Below are 21,801 nucleotides of genomic sequence, written 5' to 3'. Positions count from 1 at the left end.
AAGGAGGGGGAGATAGCAAGAGCCAAAGTACCTGTGTAACCACCACTATCACTTACAAGGGAAAGAAAGGGGGAGAGAAAAGAGAGGATGGAGAGTGAAAGCACCAGTGCTGACAAGGTGAGGGTGGCGAGGAGGGAGAAAAGGGGGGAGACAGAAATACAGAAGGCAGCTGCTGCAATGAGTATCACTGCTGATGTTTGTTGGGTCACATAAGAGAAAGTGGGAAAGGAGAGACGAGGCAGAAAAATGGAGAGGACTGACTGATTGATGAGTGAGGGAGTGTAAGATGAGACACAGAGAGGAAGCAATCTCCAAGACAAGGATGTGTGTCTGGGATACATTTTACATACAGTTTTAAGGGAAAACGTGTTTTAAAAAAAGGATTTTATACTCATTAGTCATATGCAGTCTTCAAACATGTGGAGAGGAAAAGTGACTTATGGAAGCCAGCTTGAGAAATCATCAGCGTCTGTAGTGATTAAGTGCTGGAAGGAAAATTGTCCCTGTGTGCTGATGACGACCCTTGTGTGTGAGTGTGTGAGAGTGAATGTGTGTCTGTGAGGCGTGCTTTGCTTGGCCCAGGAGAACGAGGAATAAAACAAGTGGTCTGCTGTCAAAGTACTGAAGGAGTGACAATTTCCACCTATCGAAGAGGTATGGACACACTGTCCCTCACAGCTTTCCATCACTTCTTCTGACAATGCGCAATTCACTGTATTTATTTGCTGTCTTTTAACTTAACCCTCATCCTATCCTCATTAACTTGGTATAAAAAAATGTCCTTCATTTTAGATATTTTTTCTTAACATTCTCTCTTTATCAGCACATTTGGTGCAACGACAGAGCACTGACCTTTCCTCATATCCCATTTCAGACTGTCACTCACACTCTCAGAAGAGCTAAATGTTGCATTTGACATCAAACCGAAACAATAGCTTTGAGCAAGATTGCATAGACTCTAAAGTGTATCGTAAGCTTACCATGCTAAAATATTTGCTTTCTTAGTGCTTTAACCACATCACAAATTACTCACATTAAGAGCTGATTTCTCTGCCAGGTGGTTTCAGTCCTATGTTTTTGTTATCATGGTATCTCTTATTGGAGTTCAACAATATTTGGTGGATGTTTAGGCCACGGGTCAAGAAAAACGTGATGAGGATTTCTAAAAAACAAAAAAAACAACAAAGAGTGGACAATAAAGAAGTCTACAACTATGCCGGCTCTGTGAGGCTGCACTTATATACATATATCTAAATGCTAATGCTGTCTGCATGCTAACATGCTCAATGACTGAATGTGAGCTGGTGGTGTTTATCATGTTTGTGTCAATCTATCTAGTAGATGTTGAGATTTTTAACTGGATAAGTGAAACTTTGACCTGCAGGTGTTGCAAGAGGCAGGGGTTCCCCAAAGTCTGTAGGATTCATCCTCTGGGTACCATGGATGTCTGTACAAAATGTCATGGCAATCCATCATATGGTAGTCCAGATATTTCAGTCTGGAGCAAAGTGGTGGGCTGACCAACGGGCCTACATTACCATCCCTTGAGCCATACTGGCATCGTCATCCAAAATGAATGCCTGTTTGTATTGCAGTGTGTATGAACTGTCCCTGCTGTTTACTGGGTGGAAGATGGAAGAGGCACACTGTAAACTGTAAATATATGTCTTACAAGTATGAGCATGTCATTTGTGTCATACTTATTTCTGTTCAGGGTCCCGGATTGGTTATGTCACGTGAACGGCTACCTCTCATTGGTTCATCTGCGAGTAAGACAACAGGTGATGATCCACTCATGACCCACTCACCTCTCTGCTAACAGAGGCTATTATGCTGCATGAGCATGGAGTAATGCACATGCATATTTTGAAGATAATTATTATTTTATAATGATAATACTTTGTACATTAATTGATGTTTTTTGTAAACATAGGTTTCATTATTTGGGTCATATTGAAAAGCATTAGGTGCAAAGCGAACTACAAATAAGGGGCTTAGATGTAACACAAATCAGATTCCTTGAACAAATGAAAATGTTGTACAGCAGGCAATTTACTGGTTATTATCACATTTTGCAAGAAATTAGTTTTCATGATGATATCTAGATCATTCACTTTATCTTAATAATTATTTATTTTTTAATAATGCCTGTGTAATGCTGAAAACTTAACATATAACTACAAACTCAGTGGTCCTTAAGGCAATAATGCTAAAGGAACACCAAGACAAAAAAAAATGTACAGTGATTTTTTTTATGGAAAACTGATGTGAATCAACATATTTTAATGGCATAATGGCCATGCAAGAAAAAAAGCCTTAATAGTTATTTATTACAGTAGTTTATTCTTCTCTAATTTGCTGTTGCTGGCCTTAAATATCTAGCACCTTTTTACAGAAGGCTTATGTAGATTGCCTATGCAGCTTTCTCTTTCAAAACAAATAACTTTGGTACAGATGAATTTCATAAACAGGCCAGTATATAACTCTTCTGGTTGAAGGATCTGTTTATTTGACGTAAATACATTTTATTATTTCATCATATTTTCCAAAGCTGGTGCTGCTGTTTTTGTAAAATATTACGTAAAGATACTGTAAACTTACCTTATCAGCTTAAACCATGAAGTGGGTTTGCAACAGAGAACCACATGTAATCCTCCTAGCTGCAATATTGGTCCAACAAATGTTTTATGTTTTAAGACAGACCACTTCAGTTAAAAGGTGGTGTAGTTTGTGGATTAACTGTTATCTTTTTATTTTTCCTCGAATCTCCTCTTTCTTATAACAGCCAAGCCATCTCTCTCCTCCCCTGCTCTCCAGCGCCCCCATCAGGCTAATCACCAAACACGCAGCCAGCAGCAGACAACATCCTCTTCCTCTCACCCTCATCCAGGGCCTTCTTCCATCCTCGTCTCAGACACCACCATGACGCCTTGGGGAGGCCTGGCTCTCTCTGAATCCTCTTTTACCTCAATCCCCCCGCCACCCCCTCCACGGCCCCCTCCACCACCTCCCGCTCCTCAGCCCACGCCATCCACTCCTTATCGTGGGAGACAGAACGAAGACGAGGACGTTTCAAGTTCAAGTTTTAACTCTGAGGCTCCATCTCCACCTGGTGCATTCCCACAGGACAGTGTGGGTATGTCTGGAACATGCTGGCTCGCTACCACACTGTCATGACTTACTGGAACACTTTAATAGAACAGAGCCATTGCTAATGTTATAGTAACAGCTGTGCTTTTCCTACTATGACATGACAAAATGTCTTCTGTAAGTCCAATGTATGCTTGGCTGTGATCTGACAAACAACATACCATCAATACAAGTTAAGGGCCCTACATATCCACACAGGTGTTTTCAGTCAGATTGATTAGACTTTTGCCCAGATTGAAGTTGGGTGGAGCTATATGCTGGGAATACACCTTTTTCACAGTATACATTCTGACTTATTCTGTTATAGCAGGAAAAGTACAGGTGTACCAAATAACATAAGCTTCATTTCATTTGGTGTCCCAATAAGTCATTCCGCTGACCCTGTATCTGTATAACAAATAACTCATTAAGATTATTATTTACACCTGTGCTTTTTTTGGATCATGCCTGCTTGGTTCTTTCAGGGAATTATTGTAAATATTTACAAAGAATGTGTTTATGGGAATTACTATCTAACTGGGACGTTTTGGGACCAATTGGTGGGGGTTGCTAATGGATGAAGTACACACGGCGATACACAGGTAAGAGTAAATTATGTTGAACCATGTATCCAGCTCACGTTACTGTATTGTGTGAACAGTTAACGTTCATTTAATATTGTATGTGGCATTTTCTTTTGTGGGGTGTAAATGTTCCACCAGCACCAGAACAAGTTCTTTCCCAAGACTATTTTGCAGAGCCACCGTCGCTGCGTCCAGAGTTTAGCGCCACCCAAGACGATTGTGATTGGTTTAAAGAAATGCAAACAACCCAGAGCATATTTTACTCCTATCTCAGAATGCGTCTGTTGTGTAGCCAGACCTTGCTCTGCAGCGCTGTGGAGATAGGTCAGGCAATGTGAGACTATGCGTTAATGTACACATTGTGTATTCTCTCTTGTGGGCCCTATGGTGGCCATGGTGGGCCCTAAGCAGGCGCTTAGTTCGCTCATGTGTCGGGTCGGCTCTGTGTAATGAAGAGGGAACCCCTATTAACTGTAACACTGCCGAACGGCATGCTGGGTACAGCTCACTCACACGTTGAAGAACAGATGAAGAAAAAAAGACCAGAGAGACCAAACATTCCAAGCATCAGCAATATAACTCCCTCCCGTTCCGGGAAACGGACTGATTCCAAATATGTAGCTAGCTGTTAGCAAATGATTTGTATATTCTAGCATGGCTAGGGGATGCAACTATGTCATGGGAGGTATTATGCTCTGGTCCCAAGGAAGCGCAGTGTTGAGTGTGAATTTGTTTGGATGTGTGGTTCTCGAGGAAGCTGCAAGCAGCAATACCAGAGGCCAAGCAATCGGCCCGTTGGGAACAGGCATGTATTGAACACTGCAGTAGTTTTGTCAACAATATCTATATACTAAAAAACAAGATGATAAAGGTAAGCTATATATGTTTTCAGGAGAGTGAGAGAGGTGTTTATCAAGCACAGTCTGCAGGACCACGCAGTCCTGAGACCAGGCAAGTGAAAACACCTGTGTGGGTCATGGGTGTTGGCCCTTTGATGAATACAGGCCCTGTCCTTTTTCATAGTTTTGTGAGCAATTTCTTCTCACTTTGTCCATGCCTGTCCCTCTCTGTCTCTGCAGGTGGAGGGGGTAGAGGATTACGGGCGAGGCGGAGGTTGTTGCCCCAGCGTCGGGTGTCACGTCCTCTCCGTCTCCCACCACTGCGTCCCGTCACCAACCTCAGTTTCTCTCGAAGCTTCACCTTCTCTTTCTTCGAGCTGCCGCTACACCAGTCTCCTCGCTGCCGGGCCGAACGCATCAGAAACCTCATGCTGCTTTTGAGACAGATACACTACTGAAGAATCAGTGTTGCATGGACAGTTTTTAATCATTGAAATGTACTTTTCTCAATTATAGTATTTTGTTTTATTAGTGCTACATTTTAGATAGATAGAAAGATAGGCCTATTTATCATGTTGTGAAATACTGCGTTTTGGGTTTGAACTTTATTTGCCTAATAAAGATAAATATCTCTTCTCTTTCAGGAATGTTCTGTTCATAAAGTTTCTGTTGACGGTATTCTTTATTTTTAATGAAAGGAGGATCTGCAGCAATGGCTTTTCCTTTTGTATAATCCTGGAGTAAAACTAAGTTCATATTGTGCTGAGATTAAAAGGACAAAAAAAACAACTGTGGAAATAAAAAAAAAAGTTCAGTTTTTTTTTGGCTTCTTTCTTTCTTCATGTGCCTCTCATTCTTCATTTCCCCCACCTCAGTCTTTTAATTAATGTCACATTGTCTCAGTGGGAGTGCATGGCTTTCAAAAATTACCCATTGTGCAAAGTGGAATACATTAAAGTAGATTAAAACAGAAAATATTTATCTTTCTCATTCTCGCTTGCTCTTTCACGTGTACACACACACACACACACACACACACACGAGTCTGTGATAATGGAGGCATTCAGACATGCTGAATGGGGGGTGAAGGGGGAAGAGAAAAGGGGCTGTAAACTCGCTGTAATGTGCAAAGTTCAAGGCTGTTCTCAACCTTCCCCGACTCAGTTTGTGGAGCTGTGTGTGTGTGTGTGTGTGTGTGTGTGTGTGTGTGTGTGTGTGTGTGTGTGTGCGTGATCCTCATACATGCACACTGTCGAACATGTGAACTCTGTACTTCACAGCTTCGTGGTGATACAGATTAGGTCAGACACTCTCTCACTGCTTAGGTTCGTTTGGTTATCTATACAGTTACTACTTGTCTTCTTTGTCATGTAACTTCATACATACATTTTACACACAAAGAAAAGTGCACGAGACACATAACGGTAAACACACCCAGTATTGTGAGAAGAAAAAAGTAATACTTGACTGTACTGCCAATCATTTTCGTCAGATGGACAGCGTTGAGCGAATTGGCCTTCCTCACTACAGGCAGCCTTATCTTGCTGTTGCACTGGACGAAGCCCAGCTAGATGCCCTTGGGCAGCGGGTAGAGAAGAAGTCCCTGTCATTTCTGGAGAGGGTGAAGGCACAATGTTGGTAAGTCATAGGATAGGATTAGTTTCTGGCCTTTTTGTGTCAGGTTGGGCCCTCAGCCAGATTTGATGGCTAACAGGCCTTTTATCTGAAGCTCTATGACCTTTAGCCCTGTGTATGTATGTGTTCCTCCAGGTGTTCCGGTCCCAGGATGAAGAGCTTCCTACTGGGCTTTTTTCCTGTGCTGTCATGGCTGCCTCGATACTCCATTAGAGAAAACGCCATTGGAGACCTGGTGTCTGGAGTCTGTGTCGGGATGATACAGCTGCCACAGGGTGAGGATGCTGCAACAAATAATTATCACATGAAGAGGTTTTAAACAACTATAAGCTGCCACAACAACTTCACACAATTTCAACTACAACTGCAGGTTATAAGGGTGCAAGTTGAGAATGCATTACATATGAAAGTTTATCTCTCAATAAATACATGCACAGAAGGTATAGCAACTCCAGCTGCAAAGATGGGCGATACTTTAGAATTTTCAAATCTCTGAGTCTCTCTGACATCATGTATTTAAACAATGAACTGCAGTGCATTATTACCCTACGCATGCTGTAGGCTACTTGGTGTTCCTCTTCCCCTTCTTTTTCTGCTTTCCTTTATTTGGCAGTGTCTGTGACCCTTGGTAGGAAGAGAATGTTTCGTGAGTGCAGAGACCCTAAAACTCCCTAAAAATCCTCTTTTCAAAAATGAATAGCCAACACTGGGAAAATAATGTGGCTTTTAGAAATGTCTGAACAGTTGAGTTATTAATGATGCATTGTTTTCCTTTGCTTGTAGTTTACTAAATATTTACTAATATGCATTAGGTGTTCAACTGCTCATTCAAGTCACACTTTTCCACCTCTCTTGTTCTTTCCCAGGTATGGCCAACGCCATGTTGGTGGGAGTTCCTCCAGTGTTTGGTCTCTACGCATCTCTCTATCCTCTGATCATCTACTTCATCTTTGGCACCTCCAGACACCTCTCCATTGGTGACTGTCAACCTTTATTTTTCTGGAAGTGCATCCATATCCATAGAAACTGCCTGGTGTAGTCTTCCACAATTCCAGTGCCTTGCTTATGAGAACTAACTGAAACATATTTATTATTGGCACAAAATATCTTTTTAAAACGTAAGAAAGGGTGCCCGGATAGCTCAGTTGGTAGAGCAGGCACCCATATACAGAGGTTTACTCCTCGATGCAGCGGGCCTGGGTTCGACTCCGACCTGCAGACCTTTGCTGCGTGTCATTCCCCCCTCTCTCTCCCCTTTCATGTCTTCAGCTGTCCTGTCAAACAAATGCCCAAAAAATAATCTTTAAAACAAAAACTTAAGAAACACCTATCCTAGTCAAATTGTATTTGCTTGAAAGTCTTACAGTAGCTCTACAATAATCTGAGCTTTTTTTTCCTTTTACTGTAGCAGTTTAATCAAAGTTACAATATAATGTAGTAGTCACAGTAAAGTCCATGTGTTTACCAAATACCAAACCCTCTTGAACCTAACACTCGTGTTAAGCAAGTGTTAAAGAAAGCGTGTAAACTGTGTGTCTGTTTGTGTGTGACAGGTACTTTTGCTGTCCTGGCTATCATGATTGGGTCTGTGACGGGCAACGTGGAGTTGCATAGCAGCAGCGTTGAAGAGAGTCAGATTGATGTGGAAGTGGCCAAAGTGAATGTGGCTGTACAACTCACCTTCCTCTGTGGCCTCATACAGGTGCACACACACACACACACACACACACACACACACACACACACACATTAGACAATACATGGACAAAGCAGTACGTACAGGTTCACACGCACACAGCTGTGCAGCTGATGTTCACCTCTGGCCTCTGGCCCCTGGCCCCATTATCGAGACAAGCAAGCAAAGAAAATTCCCCTGCAGACATTCACTAAGGTATCAAATTTGTTTTAATAATTCAATCTATTGTTGTGCATAAAGAACCTGCTGTGTTCTCTGAAACTCCCACTCTATTTTATTACAGGTATTAAATTAAATGGTCTGCCCCAAAGCTTGAAAACTGATATGTTCATCATATCGTATCATTCCTGAGTCTGTTTTGCTGGTTTTGTTTTTTTCCTCTGGAATGTGTGGGAGGTTCCCCCCTCTGTGCAGGTTCCCCTGACTAACCTGTGGGGGTCACCATCACTCTCTATGGAGGTGGGCAAGAATTTTGCCTCGGTACTACCTATGGGTGCTACCTATGCACTTAAAATCAGTCCAGATGTCTTTAGTAGCTAAAGTGGAGTTTGATTGCTGATTGCTTTTTCTGTGATGAAAAACATAAATTGTCATGTTGTATTTGTCTCTCAGAATCAAAGAGACAGCATTTTGCACAGATATTTATCAATTATATGAGATAGAAGATATATAAAGAAAAACCTGAACTAAAGCTGTGTGTGTGTGTGTGTGTGTGTGTGTGTGTGTGTGTGTGTGTGTGTGTGTGTGTGTGTGTGCGCGTGTGTGTGTGTGTGTGTGTGTGTGTGTGTGTGTGTGTGCGTGTGTGTGTGTGTGCGTGTGTGTGTGTGTGTGTGTGTGTGTGTGTGCGTGCGTGCGTGTGTGTACATGTATGTGTGTCCCCTCAGCTCTTACTGTACCTGCTGCGTGGAGGCGGTGTGTGTCGCTGGCTGTCTGATCCTGTAATCAGAGGCTACACCACAGGAGCAGGTCTGCATGTGATCGTCTTGCAGCTGCCGCTGATAACTGGAATACCTGCACAGAGACATACTGGACTGCTGGCTTCAGTTTGGGTCAGTTTAAACACTGTGTCGGCAAGCTTCAACACTGCTGAAGTATCTTCGGGCAAGACTTTAAAGCCATATGAGCTCCTGTAGTGCTGTTATGTGGCTGATCCCTGACCTCTGAAGTCCTCTCTTAGCTGGTCTCTCTGGGTCTCTCATATGGATTTAATTCATCTGCCTGCAAAGCTGAAACATGGTCCTGATGATTTCTGTCATTATATTAGCTAAAGGGATAATAGTGCATTGAATTTGGTGGCTCAAAGACCAATAAGAAGTGTATTTATAGGCATTGTGGAACTTAGCAGTGGAAGTTGAAAGATAGTACATAACATCTTTGGGGGAGGGAGACTGTCAGCCTCAGAGGTTGTTGGAGTTTTGGCTTCAGTGCTCTCATTGGCTACAACCTGGAGGGTCATTGCACACTGCAGGTCAGAAGTTCAGGATAATAATGAGTTGTGGTTGTTTCATCAGCTTAGACATGGCACCCCTTCTCTTCTCTGCTTCTCTTCTAGTCATAGTTCCATTATCTTTATTGTGACCATAATTGCCACTGTTCGTCACACCCCCAACCAGCACCGGCAGACACCGCCTACCAAGAGCGTGGGTATGTCCGAGGTTTCTCCCTAAAAGGAAGTTTTCCTCACCACTCAATGTTTCTGCCTAAAAGGGAGTTTTTCGTCGCCACTGTCGCACTAAATGCTTGCTCTTGGGGGAATTACTGGAATTGTTGGGTCTTTGTAAATTATAGAGTTTGGTCTAGACCTACTCTATCTGTAAAGTGTATTTAGATAACTCTTGTTATGATTTGATACTATAAATGAATTTAATTTAATTTAATTTAATTGGATGGTCAGATCCCATCTTGTGGATCAATACTGACAGACCCTAACCTTGTCTCTACACCTCACCTTAGCCTCTTAGAACATGAATAATTGAATTATCTTGGCCCAGTGTTGTCCTGGCAATAAAAGTAATTTTCTGACTGTTGCGGGGGCTGCTGCTGTGGGTAAGCGATAGCTTTGTTTTTATTCTTGGCACTACAGAGGGCAAATTCAATGTTGGTATCAAAGTCCTCAATGATGCATCTTGTCACCTCCACTGTACATGGGCAGGATTTTAAGGTGTAGGCTGGGTTTGGTTGCTTATCAGCTGTTAGCGGGTGGTGGTTTTCTTCCAGTTTCACTGGACCATAACTTCCAATATGCACTGTAGCAGTCATACCATCTGCAAAGAAATTAGTGTACACACAGCATTAGTCATTTAGTTAGATTGTAGTTGAGATTGAAGTTACTAAAAGTGTTTGAAACTTTCTGTGTGTGTGTGTGTGTGTGTGTGTGTGTGTGTGTGTGTGTGTGTATGTGTGTTCTCTTCCAGACTTTAAAGGACGTTCTGCACGGAGTGACCAGTGCTGTACCAGGAACGCTGTCAGTCTCCGCGGTTTCCATGGTAATACTCATCGTAGGCAAGCTGCTGAATGAACGCTTTAAGAACAAGCTGCCTGTCGCCATACCATGGGAACTATTACTAGTGAGGGATGCACACAGACACACACACACACACACACACACACACACACACACACACACATCACGCTCGTTAGACACAATAACAACCCGGACAGATGCCACGGTGGTGAATGACTCACAGTTATATATAAATCAGATTTTAACACCAAAACCCCAAATCCTCACATACAATAAATATCTGCATCTGGCCACTGATTAATATCTGATGGTGTTTTGTTTTATTTAATATAATATTTTATTAAATATATTTTTTATTAAGTTTATAAGTAAATTATTAATTCACTGTAGATTACTGTAACTAAAACCCCTAAAATGGAAATATAATTGAGCAAAAGTCACTACGAAAACGTTAAGCCTGTTATTTAAAATAAAAAAAGTCAATGTATGAATAAAATCTTCAACCTATTATACCATAAACAAAGATCCCAGATTTCCAAAGAACCTTTTCCCTGTGGGTCCATGTCATGATCTCTTCAGTTACGTTAAATTACAGCGTGTTATGGAAAAATAGCTTCAACCCACCACTGGGATCTAAAAAGCTAGCAGCGGACAGATAATGTGTGTGTTTGTGTACTTGCCTGTGCATGTGTATGAACAGACTGACTGATCTGACATTTAGATGTAAAATACTGTATATGTTGTTTTCGAAACTGGACATTCTGTGCAGAAAATGTCACGTCCATTGTTTTTTTCCCCCACAGATTGTCCTGGGCACCATCCTGTCAGTGCAGATGGATCTGGTTGGACAGCACACAGTCCAGGTGGTGGGACACATACCCAGTGGGTCAGTAGAACTATGTTATTTTTTCCTTGTCATTCAATTTGCTATTAAAAAAATAAAAAAAAATAAAAACTATATATATATATCCTAAGACTATTGTGTTGGTTTTTACTTTGTTGGAAATGTATTTATGGTAGATTGTGACATAACACTGCTTTTAAAGGACTATTTCAACTCAAAGCCTTAAACAAATCACTGATCATTGATCAAAAAATGTATTATGCATGATTTATTGTATTACTTCTTGCACATACTATCTTTACCAATATGCTGTGTGTGTATATATATATATATATATATATATACACAGTATATATTGTCAAACCATTTGTTTGTTAGTTAATATGCCTCTATCATATCATTTAAAGCTCTATGACTTTTTTCATCTTAATCTTTCTGACACTTTGACCTTCTTCTAACTTCCCATTCTTCATACTTCTGTTCTCATCGTACAAAATAAGCTGGTTAGCTTTATTGTGTTATCCTTGATAGCTTTAAGGGAATGACTGTAATGCATGGGGTGACTCAGCTTAAACTGGTGGTCATAATTCTTTAGATTACTGTATGTGTCATTTACTTTCTTTAAAGAATAAAATTAGTCATTTGTCAGTTGATCAAGCTGTCATGTCTTTCCTTTGTACTCCTCCTCCTCTTCTCTAGCCTGTCTTCCCCAGTCCTTCCATCTCTCTCTCAGGCCAGAGAGCTGTTCATTCCTGCCCTGTCTGCAGCTCTGGTCGGCTTCAGTTTCATCTCAGCCATGGGCTCCGTGTTCGCCCACAAACATGGCTACCATGTAGACGCCAGTCAGGTACATTCATGGCAGTTTTAACTCTCTCTCATGTAGTTCATCCGAGGGCCACGAAGATCTCAAGCTTTTGTAGTTGGGTCTGCATTTTAGAAAATTGCACACACAAAAAAAGTGCATATTCTGTACAGATGCGTATTACAGATGCATATTATAAGCGAGACAAACTTTAAAGTTGAGGGTCTTTTTTCACACAAGAAGAATTAGTCTTCTAATATCTGCATCCGTTTAAAAATAAAGAAGTGATATTTTGTGCTTATGTTGTAAGACACTCCTGGCACTGGAGAAATGACTAAAAACTACTCTGAGCAATATACTGCTAGCTTACAGTATTACTACTGTAATATACAATACATCAACAATATTTTACTGTAAAAGTTCACAGCATGTTACTTTACTGTAGAATACCAACTCTACAGATATAATACTGCAGCTAGATTTGCCACTGATACACAACATTTCTACAATGTTGGTGCTGTGATCTGATTGGTCCTTCAAAAGGAGGCTAATTAAAGCCTCACACAGCCACAATGGCAAAGCCGCACTGACATTACAGTATTTGTAGATTTCACTAAATATTTACATTGAATCTATGCTCAAGCTAGCTACCTTACTCGTGTCTTTTAACAAAATACTACTGGAGCTGAAGGGAAAAGGTGAGCTGTTATTATTGCTGTTCTTCTTGATTACCAACACAGATTAAAGTAGTGTCCAGAGATTTCTAAAAATGAAGACATGCTTAATAGGCCTGAAAACATGAAGTTCAGAAATATTGACGAGACAGGATGATTGATTTTGACTGATGCAAAGCCACATGGTTTGAAGTAGATCGGACTTTCCTCACAAAAAGTTCTTTAATCCAGGTACTGCTAACTTCCATTTGTAGCCTCACTGTGAAATCTCCTCTCATAGCTCGATATTTCTAACCAATCGTTGACATACTCCCCTGGCCTCAGGTTTAACGAGCAACAAACTCAACAGTACCATCAACGTAAATCTGTACTTTTCATCATACATTGCACTTTAAAGAACACCCTTTCAAACCCTGGAAAAATATTTTTTTGATGGATTACCCTCAGCCCAAGATATTATTTCAGGGCCTGGACATTGGGTACACTCCAGTACACTCCAGCAGTATCCCTGAGATGGCCTGCAGCCTCAGTACAACCATTTTCAAATTGCTGCTGTCTGTCTCTGCCTCAGGACCTGCTGGCTCTGGGTCTATGCAACACCATAGGAGGAATGTTCCAGTGCTTCGCTGTCAGCTGCTCCTTCTCTCGCAGTATGATCCAGGATAGCATTGGTGTCAAATCACAGGTAATGTATTCTTTTCCAAAAGACAAACCCAAACCCACCTTTGTCTTTGCATTGTGTTAAAGACTGTATAGTGAAGCAATATAAACTGATATCTAATCTTTTATTTTTTATATAGTTTGTTTTCTTTTTACTTATAGTCCTTCTGTTGTGTTTTAATTTCATGTCTCAGATGGCCGGTTTGGTATCAGCTCTGGTGATTCTAAGTATCCTGTTGAAGATTGGTCACCTCTTTGAGCAGCTGCCAAAGGTAAAGTGCATATGAGACATATGAGTTTGTCATATATGTTGTTAAGCAAGTGCACCAAAAGTTTGTGTTGACCCTTCTCCAGCCAGTATTGCTTCCCATAAACCACCAGAATAGTGAAGATGTTTTAAGAAATGTCAAGTCATACTCCATCTGGATCCAGATAGACTCATTATCAAGATGACTCACTTGTCTTAGTCTAAGTAATTCCTTGCTGTGTGTTCCAGGCAGTGTTGGCAGTGATCATCGTGGTGAACCTGCAAGGGATACTGGCTCAGTTCAAAGATGTGTGTGTGCTCTGGAAGTCTGACAGATTAGACCTGGTGGGCTACACTAACACACACACACACACACACACACACACACACACACACACACACACACACAGGGTTCAAAATTAACTTTTTCGTCCACCAGCCAAATGGCTAGTGAATGTTCAAATTTTACCAGCCACTCAAAGGATTACCATTGCTTTTTGGCTGGTGAGTGTAGTAATCTACCAGCCAATTGCATATTTTACCAGCATTTGGCTGGTAGATGGTGCTAATTTTGAACCCTGCACACACACACACACACACACACACGCACGCACGCACGCACACACACACACACACACACACACACACACACACACGCACGCACGCACGCACACACACACACACACATGCACGCACACACATACACACACAAAACCATGGTTACAAACAGTACCACCCCCTCTGATCCTGGTCCTCTCTCTTCCCTCCTCTCCTTCAGATGGTGTGGATAGCCTCGCTGATTTCAACGCTGGTCTTTAACCTGGACCTGGGTCTGGCTGTGGCTGTCGTCTTCTCTCTGCTCACACTCATCTACAGGACACAACAGTCAGTAAATATCATTTTACAGGTGCTACATGGGGCATTTTACATCTTTTAAACATTACTGTTTAATCATGGTCATACTGTAAATTTGCTAAGAGAGTATCAGTGTTTGTTGTTGTTTTATTTTTTTGATATGAATCTGAATCAAAGACTCAGAATAGTGTTATATATGTATGTGTATATGTGTGCAAATGGGATATTGTGTAGATTTGTCTTGTCTTTACTCATTTATTCATTTGACTCATTTCGTCATAGGTTTTGTGTTCCCTTCCCTACTCTCACTTGTCTACCAGGCAGACGTGCACTCTCATTAATATTCCTCTAAAATAGTCTCTTTCATCTTGTCTTCGTCTTCCAGCGCCTCCACTGTTGTTTTGGGTCATATTCCTGGTACAGACTGTTACAGAGATGTGGGACTCTACACTGAGGTAAACTCAATCTGTCTCACAGGTCTCACAATAAGTTTTCGAAAAACCTGTTTAAAAAAAGACTGTTTGATTAAAGTTTGGTGTTTTTCAAGGTTAGTTGAGCAAGGTTAAGCCCCCAAAGTAATCAGGAAATTACATGAAACACGAGAACACAGTCCAACCAAACAACACTTTGAATGCTGCCTCTGTATGTCGTAGATCTTGAGCCTGGATGATTCACTCAGAGCTCAACAGATTTAATCTGAACTCTCCTCTGACGGTCCTAGTTTCCCCCCAAAACGATTGTTCTTCTCCACCAGCCTCAACACATCTTGAGTCTATTTCTCACAATCAATTTTTTAAAGCTATGGACCTCCAATGTTGCCAGAATAGGGTACATTTTAGGGTACAAAAAAAAATAGATGACATCACCTACATTAAGTCAGACATTAAATGCCTGGAGGTTACTGCTTGCTGCAAGCTTTGCCAGTTATTTGAGCCTGGAAATCCACATTTGGATTGCTTGTGCCCCCATGCTTTAAAAAAACTCTCTGTGTGTTGTGCTTTAAAAAAACTTTCTGTGTGTTGTGCCCCACTGCATGCAGCTGGTGCCCTTTTTTTTCTTTTTGCCCTGCCCCTCAGACAGCCTGAGTCTACCACTGGTACTGATACTACCGTTGTAAAATTCTTCCATAATATATTAGTATGGAAAGTAATAATAAGACAGTTAGGGGCAGACACTTTAACACCAAAGAAAGTAAATACAACCAAAAGCTGATTTTAGCTGATTGCAGGCTGTGGACTATATCTAAAATGCCACCAATTCTCCAGTCTGTCTCATTTCTGCTCATGAAACACACCTCTATTTTAACTGGATCACGGCATTTGCAATGCAACACAGCAAGCATTGGATGGGTACTAAATGTGCAGGATGTAGGTCAATGTCAATCTGAATGAATGCTGTTTTTTTTCCATGAAAGGCATTTGATTATATAAGTCTATCTTAAAGTTTATATTAAAACAGGTTTGGAAATCATTTATGTAAGTATTTATGTAGCAGGCCATTAAATTACGGTATTATCAAAGTGTTAACTAACACCAAATTCTTCAGTGAAGGTCAGACTTGTATAAACTTAATAAACCACCACTGAACGGTACTGTCACACAGCCAAAACACACTAAAAATACATCCCTTGCTGAAAACCACCATCTGTCACACATCAAAACACCAAACTGTCACCAAAAGCAATCTGTTTGGGCTCCGAGCATCAGTGAAATCCTGTCAACTTCTCGCTCTCTGTTCCCTCCAGTTGATTCTCTCTTCAATCTGTTTCACTGCTGGCTGTTATACCTCTCCCCTCTGTGTACTTTGCCAAGTACCTATCATGCATTAGTGATGGTGTATGCAGGGGCTTTCTTTGTAGAAGTTCTCTTTCATGAATTAATTCTCCATAAATTCTTTCTTTTTTTATTGGCTTTGATCCCACACTGTAGAGCCAGATTACTGTCTCTGAAGTAGATATTTATCACACTGGTTTATTGTATGTTCCAAGAACTTCAAACTTTTTTTGCGCCAAATTCAGTAAATCCTTTCTGGGTTTGTGCCAATCAAGTAAGATATACATACATCAAATGCACAAGACTGCCTTCTGTCCAGTGTTTCACTGTTGTGCAAAGTTATAATATGGACGTACTGCACAATGTGAAATGCATATCGTGTGTGTCTCTGTTGTCCGTGTTTTTTTAACAGGCAAAGCGAGTTCCCGGGGTGACCATACTCTCCTATACCAGTCCTATTTACTTTGCCAACTCTGAACTTGTCCTCACACAGATCAAGCAGGTACCAACACACACACAAACAGACAGAGTGGAATGAATATGACTCAGGAGATGGATAGAAAGAAGAGAGGAGCAACAGCATCAGTGAAATAAGAGCTGATTTTGAGTGAAAGTGTTCAAGGTTAAGAAATGGGGATATAATTGTAATTAGGAGAATTAATGAATCCAGTGAGCATCAGTCCCACAGTTCATCTTCTCCACATTTAGAGCGCATCCCTTCCACATGAAGTCCATCAATATATGGTCATTATTCTACGAGATCCCTGCCAGCATCTGCGCTAGGCAATATACAAGGTGTGTGTGTATGCAGCTGGAGTGTATCTGTCTTTGCATTTAGATCCCTCTGGTTCGAATAGAAAAATTGCACAAGGATGTTTGAAGAAATTCTTCAATACGCCATGTGTTACACAGCAACGGAAAGGTTGTAAACTAATTTTCTATGTGTAACTTTTCCTCACTACATCCAGACAGTGAGTCATGGTCAGAGGAAGAACCCAGCTATAATCCACACCTCTACCTCTACCTCCTCCTCCTCAGCCCAGACACCGACACACAGTCATTGCTTGGTTCTGGATCTCAGCTCGGTCACCTTCATGGACTCTGTGGCCATGCCAGCACTTTGCAAGGTGAGGAAAGAGAACTGACTGGAGTGCAATGTGTAAACTCATCTTCAGTTTCATTTTGGCTAAACACCAAAACCATCTAATAAATTATTTATTTTCCTTCTTTATTTTGCTGTGTGGCACTCGTTAGTGTCGTGATTCTGCACTGAACTGCCCAAATATCGTCCATCAATCAAACAAACAGTTTGGGTGGTACTATGGCAACTTTACCTGTAATTTACTTTATGTTTCTGCAGGTGGTGCTCTTTTCTTTGTCTGAGACGTCTGTCACTTCTCACACTGGCTACCCAGTTTATTTTCTTTCTTTTTTTTTTTTAAAGATTTTTTAGGGGGCTTTTTTCCCCTTTATTTCAGAGTGACAGTGGAAAGACAGGAAAGGTGGGAGAGCGATGGGGGATGACATGCAGCAAAGGGCTGCAGATCGGATTCGAACCTGGGCCGCTGCAAAGGCCTCAGCCTACATAGGGCGCACGCTCTTACTGGAGGTCGCCCCACCCAGTTTATTTTCTAATAGCAGGAATTTAATACACATAATCTCTAATGCAACAAATGATCTTCCCTAGAAAAGATCCCTCTATGGAAGCCCTTTCTACCATGAGTATTTCTGTTTTTATAATGACGAACTTTAACTTTTCTGTATTTTTTCTTTTCTTGTTGGATAATATAATCTGCCTTTATTTATACAGTATAATGCAAGAAAAGCTAAACAAAACAATGAAGCACACTAGTAATTGTAATTTATTTTTAGCTCTGACTAACTTTTGCAGTTTAATTTCATCTCTTAAGATGGGAACATCAACGTAGGTTGGTTTGAATAGATATCAGTCCACTTCCTCTCCCAGCTCTAAATCTCTGCCAATTCTGCACTTTTTTTCTAGTCATTTAAAGTAGTGGTTGGCTGTCCTCACACTGACTCCTTTCTGCTGATCAAAGACTTTTACCAGAAATTATTAGGCTAGACTTAGTCTCGCATTGCCAGTCCTTCCTCCACAGCACTGCGGAGGAGGGTCTGGATAGTCCACACAACATTCCGGGATGGGAGAAAAACGTGCTCTTGTTTATTGGCATTTCTTTAAACCAATCACAATCGTGACAAACGCCGAGCGGAGCAGAGATCTGAGGAGCAGTTAACCATAGTCCTCATAAATTGACAGGAGTTTAAAATGCCAACACAAAGCGGAAGGTAACGGACATCCGGCCGAAATGAGGGAATTTCCTGCGGCACCTGAACAATTCCGGAAATGAAACGTCGTCGCTATAGACTAGGCTAGACTAGATGTCCCGTATTTGCATGTTAGATACTAAAAATATGAGACACACCCTCATACTCATGGTCACACACACACACACACACACACAGCTTTTGACAAATAGATGTGTTAGTTATAGTTTGTTATCACATCCTCCTCTTTGACCTTATTATGAGTGTGTGTGTGTGTGTGTGTGTGTGTGTGTGTGTGTGTGTGTGTGTGTGTGTGTGTGTGTGTGTGTGTGTGTGTGTGTGTGTGTGATTCATTCACCAGGTTGTAGAAGACTTGGAAGTCCAGGGTGTCAGTGTGTTTCTGGCAGCTTGCCCAGGTCAGCTCCATGTTTTATACACACTTATCATTGTCTCTTCTATGTCTCTCTTTCATACATTCATTCACTCACTCACTCACTCACTCACTCACTCACTCACTCACTCACTCACTCACTCACTCATTCACACATGACATAAATACTTGAAACTTTAAAATGTGCAATGCTGATGCTCTCTGTATGTCAACAGAGAGAGTTTTATCTCAGCTCCAGACTCAGGATTGTATAGCAGACAGCCTGCCCAGCTCCTGTCTCTTCCCATCGGTCCACCATGCTGTACAGCGCTGCCTCAGCACCCTGCCCAGGCCTCTGCAGGTACACATTGTGAAAAATATGGGGGGGGGGGGGTTTCAATCAAGAGTTTTTAAATTAGTTTTGTTTTCCTATTTAGCAATTGAGATATATTTCATATATGCCAGACCACATCTTTTTTTTAATGCATTTGTTTTGATGAACTGGTCCAAGAGTTTTCCAGTATTTCTGGGTGCACATTAAAGGGAAACTCAACTGATTTTACACATCAAAGTCAATCCTAAAGGTGTTTCGGAGTATTACTGCATATGTGGGGAAACAGGTGTACAGTATGAAGCCTTTTGTGGCTCCAGAGGGAGCAGTCTGAAAACTCCTAAATGTTCTCAAGTAATGTCCTTTAATGCTTTTACATGACATATCCTTGAATATACAGTGCACAATAGCATTTCAAGACATACTGTTTCTTTCTCAGGAAATCAATCCAGATGAAAGTGAATGTTGAACCTACATGACTGCTGCTTTCCAATGAAAATTACAGGACAGTTATCTCAATGTAACAAGAGGACAGCAAGACAAATCCTGGGGGGATGGATTGCAGACATAACAATCACAGCTTCATTTTATTTTAAAGTGCCCATATTATGAAAAAATCACTTTTTCTGGGATTTGGGGTGTTATTTTGTGTCTCTGGTGCTTCCACACACATACAAACTATGAAAAAAAACATCCATGCTGTTTTGAGTGAGATACGGGTTTCTGAATGTGTCCTGCCTTCAGTCTCCGGGTGAGCTGGTCAAAATCTGCACAGCTTTCTACGTAACTAGCCGAGACGAGGGGTCTAGGGGGCTAACCGTTAGCATGCTAGCTCGTTCTCAATGGCAAAACACTGCTACAACACACACACATTCACCCTAATCTACAAAATAAATTGTATAGAACTACTTACATGTCCCTGTTCTGCAGGTATTCCACACAAAGTTGGAAGTGCGCCCTCATTTAGAAGAAGTCTCCCAGCTAATCCTGCCTTGTACAGGCCAAAGTTGCAGAAACAGCTAGATAGCTCATGTAATCCTTACCTAGCTACTGCGCATGTGTGACTGACAACAAAGATCTTACAGAAGTTGAGAGGTCTCACTCTGTAGCTAAAACAGAGACCTGACACAGGGTGAAAAGAGGATCTGCAGCACTGTGCAGTACAACAAAAATATGGTGTTTTTTGAAAATTAAACCATGTAAACCTATTCTGGTACAACCTCAAAATACAATTATGAACCTGAAAATGAGCATAATATGGCCACTTTAAAAGAAAGCCAATTACACTTTTCACAATATGTCTGTGTACACTTCCCACACATTCCCAGACGATAAATGTAATTGTTCCCCAATTATTTTTGCTACATACCGAAGATGGGAATTTACTTTTGTTTTTATAACGGTGTCATAGTATCCATCTACCCTGTTCTGTGATTAACTGTGTTTTGGATTAAGTGCAATGACAGTGTAGGTTAACTGTTGGTGACAAAGGCAGACAGTGAGAATGACAGAAAATATGTGGCTGCCCCTCCTGTATTTCTTTTTTTCAATTAGATTATCTTTATTTCGATCTCTAAAACTGCGACCACTAGTGAATCAGTCCTTGTAAACTGTAAGCTCAGCCAAACTTTGTTCAAACTCACAGAAAAATTCTGAAGGAAATCTCAAAGTTTCCAAAAATCCCAAATCTGTCAGTCCATCTGTTTGGGGAAATGTGTCTAAATGAATTAGCAGACAGACTATTTCCATCTGATGAAATGATGCAGCTATAAGGAGTCTGTGTTTTGAATATTTCACACAAAAGTGACATATAAGATAATGTCAGTGGGGATAATATGACTTTACTAATAATAAAACTACTAAACCGGAAACAAAATGGGAAAACTGTATGTTAAAAGGTTCATGTATGTATGACGAAGGAAGAAGAACAAACTAAATACATTTTTGTCATATGTTAGGATGGACATTGTAGTTTCCTGCACATTGTAAATACTAATCAGGTTTGTTATGAGTTGTTTCCTCAACAATAGACAAAACTACCCTCTCAACTTGTCAAAATTGTAAGGACTAAAACAGGGAAGTTAATTTGTTTAAATAAATAGCTTTCATTTAGTTGGAAAATACTAATTTCAATGTGAGTCTTCAATGCCTTAATTTTCAATGCCTGTTTCTTTATGTGTTTTAATGCCTTATATGTTTTCCTCCTTTCCTTTCCTTTCCTTTCTTTTCTTCCCTCAGTGAATTCTGTATCTGACATACTACAGCAATTGTTCGGCCATTTATGCCAGAAATCTTGAAAAAAATTAGAAATCCATCTTCAGAAAAACCATCTTGGTTAAGTAAATGTAAAATAAAAATAAAAAGACATAGAGCTTTTAAGAATCAATTGGCTTATAGCCTATGTCCTAGAAATTCAATATTACAACAGAGGCATTACTGATATAAGTGGTTGGCTGACTGATTAAATAAATAATAAAGAGTCATAATGAATCCCTCCTTATTGATAAGGTAGGATCATAAATAACTATTCAATAAATAGCTAGTTATCTGGTGCGACCTGTGTGTGTCACATTAATAAAATGAACACTGGGGCACAAAGTTCTTAAAAGTCCA

The 21,801-nt window shown here is 40.7% G+C and overlaps 2 protein-coding genes across 2 annotated transcripts; both read left to right on the top strand.

Annotated features, from left to right (window-relative positions):
• Positions 1-80: 80 nt before the first annotated feature.
• Positions 81-5,107, top strand: LOC118496468 (WAS/WASL-interacting protein family member 1). Its single transcript, XM_036008297.1, has 4 exons — positions 81-654; positions 1,715-1,781; positions 2,786-3,136; positions 4,793-5,107. The coding sequence occupies exons 2-4, from the start codon at positions 1,730-1,732 to the stop codon at positions 5,008-5,010; spliced, it is 621 nt and encodes a 206-aa protein (XP_035864190.1). The 5' UTR covers positions 81-654; positions 1,715-1,729; the 3' UTR covers positions 5,011-5,107.
• A 720-nt stretch (positions 5,108-5,827) lies between these two features.
• Positions 5,828-19,698, top strand: LOC116040831 (solute carrier family 26 member 6-like). The gene is made up of 18 exons (XM_031286511.2): positions 5,828-6,190; positions 6,323-6,462; positions 7,054-7,164; positions 7,741-7,889; positions 8,768-8,932; positions 10,298-10,450; positions 11,151-11,233; positions 11,891-12,038; positions 13,239-13,352; positions 13,522-13,599; positions 13,824-13,919; positions 14,353-14,459; positions 14,815-14,884; positions 16,614-16,703; positions 17,170-17,328; positions 18,849-18,903; positions 19,094-19,218; positions 19,628-19,698. The coding sequence occupies exons 1-18, from the start codon at positions 6,045-6,047 to the stop codon at positions 19,655-19,657; spliced, it is 2,019 nt and encodes a 672-aa protein (XP_031142371.1). The 5' UTR covers positions 5,828-6,044; the 3' UTR covers positions 19,658-19,698.
• The last annotated feature ends 2,103 nt before the right edge of the window (positions 19,699-21,801 follow it).

Source organism: Sander lucioperca, chromosome 12 (assembly GCF_008315115.2).
Source record: "Sander lucioperca isolate FBNREF2018 chromosome 12, SLUC_FBN_1.2, whole genome shotgun sequence".
Lineage (NCBI taxonomy): Eukaryota > Metazoa > Chordata > Actinopteri > Perciformes > Percidae > Sander > Sander lucioperca.
The sequence above is the reverse complement of the archived record's forward strand: the minus strand, read 5'-3'. Positions and strand labels throughout refer to the sequence as shown.